The 5,213-nt window shown below is 61.6% G+C and overlaps 1 protein-coding gene across 1 annotated transcript; it reads left to right on the forward strand.

Moving 5' to 3' along the window:
- The first annotated feature begins 964 nt into the window (after window positions 1-964).
- On the forward strand, window positions 965-3,399 carry LOC121338358. The gene is made up of 6 exons (XM_041409241.1): window positions 965-1,189; window positions 1,404-1,555; window positions 1,695-1,775; window positions 2,446-2,511; window positions 2,639-2,722; window positions 3,246-3,399. The coding sequence occupies exons 1-6, from the start codon at window positions 974-976 to the stop codon at window positions 3,394-3,396; spliced, it is 750 nt and encodes a 249-aa protein (XP_041265175.1). The 5' UTR covers window positions 965-973; the 3' UTR covers window positions 3,397-3,399.
- The last annotated feature ends 1,814 nt before the right edge of the window (window positions 3,400-5,213 follow it).

Raw genomic sequence — 5,213 nt, forward strand, 5'->3', positions numbered from 1 at the left:
TGTCCCGGGGGGCGTTAGGAGAGCATTTCCAGCAGCTCTGGGGGTGATGCTGCCCTCTGCTCAGCCCTGGCAGGCCTCCCCTGGAGCAGTGTCCAGCTCTGGGCTCCTCGGGATGAGACACAGGTCCTGGAGCGGGTCCTGTGGAGGGCCTCAAAGATGGTCTGGGGACTGGGGCATCTCTGTCCTGGGGAAAGGCTGAGGGTGCTGTGGCTGTTTAGCCTCAAGAGGAAACACTGAAAGGAAACCAAGGCTGGGAGGCTGATGCTGAGCATCCAGGGGGTATCTGTGCCTCAGTTTCCCCAGGAAGAGCTGGGTTGGGAGGCTGGCTTGGGGATCCTGAATGCAGCCCATTGTGGTAGCCAGCCCATCCTCTCCTTCACAGTCTGCCATGAAGAACATGATGGGTGGACCCAGCTCCCGAGACAAGAAGTCTGGCCCCCAGCTCCTAGAGGAGGATGACCAAGGGCTGATCGTCATCGGCAACGAAAGTACCTCTGGGCACAGCTGGGTGGGGAGCCGGAGGGAGTGAGGGCACAGCGGGCCGGGCAGGGGGCCTGCACTGCTGGCTTGTCCCCCTGCCATGTTGCCCCTGGCTCCCCTGACCCTGGGCAGCTCCCTCTGGTTTCTTCTTCCAGTTACCCTGGTGGAAAAGCCCAAGACACCGAGGCATGGGGAGAACCAGCCTGCCAGCCCTCTGTCCTCCGATGGCAAGACACAGGGCAAGGGGAAGGAGGAGAATGCGAGCAGCGACACAGTGTCCATCGGGGAAAATGACATGGGACAGAACGGGGGACGGAGTGGCATGGGAAGGAGGGGCATGGGATGGGGTATGGGGCAGAAGGACATGAGACGAAATATGCAATGGGGTGACACCGGACAGAATGACACGGAACAGAAGGACATGGGAAGGAGTGGGCGATGGAGCAACAGAGGACAGAATGGTGTGGGACAGGATGACCTAGGACAGAATGACATGGGACAGAAGGGCAATGTGAGATGGAGTGACAGAGAATGGAGTGACATGGGACAGGATGACATGGGACAGGATGACATGGAACAGATCAAGAAGGAAGAGATCGAGATAGACATCTCTGAGGTAGAGGCTCTTCCCAGCTCCCTGGATATTCCCCCTGAGGTGACCAACATGGGAGAGATCAAGGAAGAAGAGACCAAGATGAGCATCTCCAAGGTAGGGGCTCTTCCCAACCCCATGGGTGGTCCCCCTGAGACACCCCCTCCTTTGGGGTCTGCACCCCATCTTGCTGCCCTGAGACCAAGGTCTGGTTTAAGACCAAGCTCACAGTGGCACAGGGGGCTTCCTTGAGGGAAAGGGGTGGAGCTCTGGAGGCGAGAGCTGGGGCTGAAACACTGCTCTGCTTGCTCGGGCTGCTCCCCATGTTCAGAAAAAGGATTTGGATGGCAGTTTCACCACCTCAGAAATGCATCCAAGAGCCCCTGGCACCCATGTCCCAGTGCAGCGGGTGCAGTCAGTACGAGGCCACCCAGGATCCCAGAACCTCTGGATCCCAGCCGACAGCATGGCTGGGCCTAGCAGGTGAGTGTCACAGGGACAGCAATGGCTTTGGGGACAGCACTGGCCCTGTTCCCTCTGGCTGGGCCCGTGTGGTGCCCTGCTGTTGGATCCACTATCCACTGATGGAACCGTGGGGATGCTGATGATGATTTCCTCCCAGTGGCAGTAGGCTCCCAGCATCCAAGGAGGCACATGGAGGAGGCGGCGTCAGGATGGAGCCATACCCAGCTGAAGCTGGACTGTAGGTGCAAAGGCTTTTGTGACAAGTGTGGGGGACAGTGGCTTGTCCCCTGGCAGGGCTGGGACACCCAGTGCCAGAGCCAGGTGGTGACCTGCCCTCCTGGCAGGGCACAGGGGGGTCCTGGGTGCTGACCCAGCAAGGATAAGGTGTGAGGCTGGTTGGGATGGCAGCTGTGGAGCCTGAGCCCTCCACCTCCCATCCCTGCGTGTCCTGGGCAGCCACGAGCAGCCACCCTATTTTGGGGGCACCAGTGGGACCGAGGTGAGCATGTCCCAGGCTGGGAGCATCCCACCCCAGCAAGGGGTACAGGAACCCCCTCCTTTGACCTTGCCAGCTGCCCCAGTTCCCATGGGACTGGGTTGCCCCTGGGAGACATTCCCATAGCAGTGGGTTTTGGGAGTTTCCCTCTGTGGATTCACCATTGTCCAGTATGAGCTGGAGCTTTGTCCCAGGTGGGACTCCACAAATAGCCCATTTCCCCCATCACAGCCCCTTTATTTTGTAACCAGCCAGTGCATTGGACTGTGCTGTGGTGGTGGTGGAGAATCCAGGCTCAGCACCCCCCGATTCCCCTGAAAATGCTGCAGCTCCCTGCGCAGCTCTTGGCTCTGCCTGCACAGGCAGGGCTGTGCCCCCAGGAGCCTGCCCAGCTCTTTTCTCCCTGCTTTAGGACGCTCCTGAGGGTGCCCTCTTCCGAGTACTCACCTTGTGAACCGCTTGTGAAGTTGCCTGGCCAGTGAGTGGCACCAGCACCGGTGGATTGGGGGTGGGACAGGGGCAGAGGGGTGCTGGCAGTGCCCTGCAGTGTCAGGGCTGGCTCGTCTGGCCCTGTCACCCACCCGTGGCCCCTGTCACCCTCCCAGACGCTCTGACTTCATCCCGTCCACGCCACCGGCGTCCCCCGGCCTCTCCATGCGCCTGCCCCATCTGCGCAGGCAGGAGCCCAGGTAGGGACCTGGGGACCCCCCCTGGCCCCTGGGGAGCCCTGTCCCAGCAAGCAGAGCTCTCTCCTGGCTGGGGTGGAAGGGGCTGGAGGTGCCCAGGCAGAGAGGAGCTGCAGAGGGTCAGCTGGGCTTGCCCCAGGTCAGAGGGGTTTTACAGCCCCCTGTGCTGTCCTGCCAAGCCCTGAAGGCACATGGGATGAGTTGTGTTTGGTGTCAGCCTCAGCTCAGGCTTGGTGGGGATTTGGTGCCGCCTGTGAATTGAGTTCCCAAAATCAAGCCCTGGAGCTGGGGCAGGCCTGCTCCTGCCTCCTGGTGTCCCCTGCAAAGGGCACCGGGACCTGTCACAGCCATGGGCAGCTCTTGGGGCTGTGGGGAAAGGGCAGACCCTGCAGGGCTGGGTGGGCAGGGGTGTCCTGCAGCAGCTGGAGGAGGGGGAGCACCCCCTGCACCCCTCCCTGGCATAGCAGGTTGAAGCACAGGGTGCCAGGGTGCCGGGCACTGAGCACTCCTGTGCCCTGTCCCACAGGGAGCAGGCAGCCGAGGGCTATTACCGCAGATCACCGATGTACTCCGGCGGCAAACACACCAGCGCCAGCCCCATGCAGCCCATGGAGCCCCTCCTTCCAGACCCCAACATGGTAGGGATGGGGACGGTGGGGACGAGGCTGGGAGAGTGATGCTGAGCGTCTGGGGGAGCATCTGTGCCTCAGTGTCCCCAGGAGGATCTGGGTGGGGAGGCAGGCTTGGGGATGCTGGATGCAGCCCAGTGTGGCAGAGCCAGCCCATCCCCTCCTTCCCAGCCCGGCACTTACGACCTGATGGGCAAGGATGGAGTCTTGTACCGGGGCCGGACTTCCCCGGGGACGGACTGAGCAAGCAACGCCAGCCTGCAGAAATAAAGGGCGACCACCAGCCTGTGCCTCCTGAGCAGGATCTGTCCTTCGTGCACACGGAGGGTCCGGCAGCATCCCCTGTCCTGAAAGCAGCCCCTGTGAAAGCCCGGCTCTGTGTCAGCCCCCTGGTGTCGTGCACTCCCTGTCCCTCCCGAGCCCCACTCGTGCCCTGCCAGGGGACCCCCAAAAGGGGAAAGCAGGAGGAGGAGGAGGAGGAGGAGGAGGAGGAGGAGGAGGAGCTCATTTGCTGCTGGAGAAGGGGGAAATGGGGACCTCAGCGGGAAGGGCAGCAGCAGAGCACAGTTTGATGCCAAAAGCAAATCCCAGCCCGAGCCGCTGGTTTGCTGCCGCTTATCCCGGGATGAGCATGGCTTGGAGGTGAGCATGGAAGTGCCTTCCTCATCCTGAGTGAAGAAACCCCCCCCAGCCACCCCTCGTCCCTCCCGCAGCGCTGCCACCGACCGAAGGCACGAACCCCTCTGCTCCCAGCTCCAGCCAAAAGCAGAGGGACACGTCCCCTCCTTCCCCTGGTGCCACCCCAGGGCTTGGGCTGCTTCTCCAGTCCCCCGTGTCACCATCCCCGTGTCACCATCCCCGTGCATGGGAGGAAGCCCCAGTGCCTGCTGAGGAACCGAGCAGGGAAACCCGGACCCCTGGAGCAGCACGGGGGCACCGAGGGGTGTCACAGCTGGGGACACGTGGCTGTGTGCGAAGGGGACTGGGGATGTCCCCTCTACACACAGGCAGTGACACTTCCTGGGGGGGACACACTTCTCGGGTGAGAAAGCTTGAGGGGAACCCCACTGGAACCTCGGGGGGCCCCAGAGCTTATGGGGGACATCCCCTGGGGGCTGCCCTGCCCTCCCGGTGGATGTCCCCCCACAGGGACAGCCTCCATCCCTGTCAGCTCCACTGCACTCCACAGGCACGGGGAGTTCCCCCTGGAATGTTCTACCTGCTGTTTGGTTTTTCAGGGAAAAACCAGCTGCTGAAAACCTTCTTTGGGGGTACTGAGGTGGACACAGCTGCATCTGGCATGTCCCCAGTGCCACATCCTGCAGGATAACTGGGAACACTCTGGGCAAACCCCTGGGCACCAGGGCAGAGCCAACAAAGAACCATCCTGCACTCCTGGCTGGGGTTGAGGGGCTGAAAAGCAAACACCTTTGGGACTGATTGCATTTGCAGGACATGGCCCAGCTGGGGTCACCTCTTTGGTGCTCCTCATCCCCTTTGGCTGCCCCCAGGATCCAGGTGCACCCTATAAACACCCCCAGCCACAACACCCCTGGGTGATGTTTGGAGCAGGTAAAGTAACCCCAGCTGGATTTTTTTGCCTTTTTTCCTTGGAGTTTGTGCCAGCCTGGGGACCTCCCCATCCCTGCAGGAAGCTTTGCACTGTGCCTTGAGCCTCCCTGTCATTCCTGACATTTCCAGAGCTGCCGTGCTCCCGAAATTTTTGGGGTTTTACCCAAATTGGTGTGTGAACACAGTGGCCACAGGCCTGGTGAGCTCCCATGTCTCTGGCTGGTGACCCTTCTGCAGAGGGGGACACTCAGGACACCATCCCCTCCCCCAGTGTCCCCACAGTGCTGAGGCCT

This window comes from Onychostruthus taczanowskii, unplaced genomic scaffold (genome assembly GCF_017590055.1).
Source record: "Onychostruthus taczanowskii isolate IOZ18803 unplaced genomic scaffold, ASM1759005v1 scaffold30, whole genome shotgun sequence".
Classification (NCBI taxonomy): Eukaryota; Metazoa; Chordata; class Aves; order Passeriformes; family Passeridae; genus Onychostruthus; species Onychostruthus taczanowskii.

Excerpts from the sequence above, each read along its gene's own strand:
- LOC121338358 (XM_041409241.1), top strand. The coding sequence starts at position 974 with ATGGGACAGAAGGGCAATGTGAGATGGAGTGACAGAGAATGGAGTGAC. Across the intron at positions 1,190-1,403 it reads CCAAGATGAGCATCTCCAAG|AAAAAGGATTTGGATGGCAG; the intron begins GTAGGGGCTCTT and ends CCCCATGTTCAG. Across the intron at positions 1,776-2,445 it reads TACCCAGCTGAAGCTGGACT|GACGCTCCTGAGGGTGCCCT; the intron begins GTAGGTGCAAAG and ends TCCCTGCTTTAG.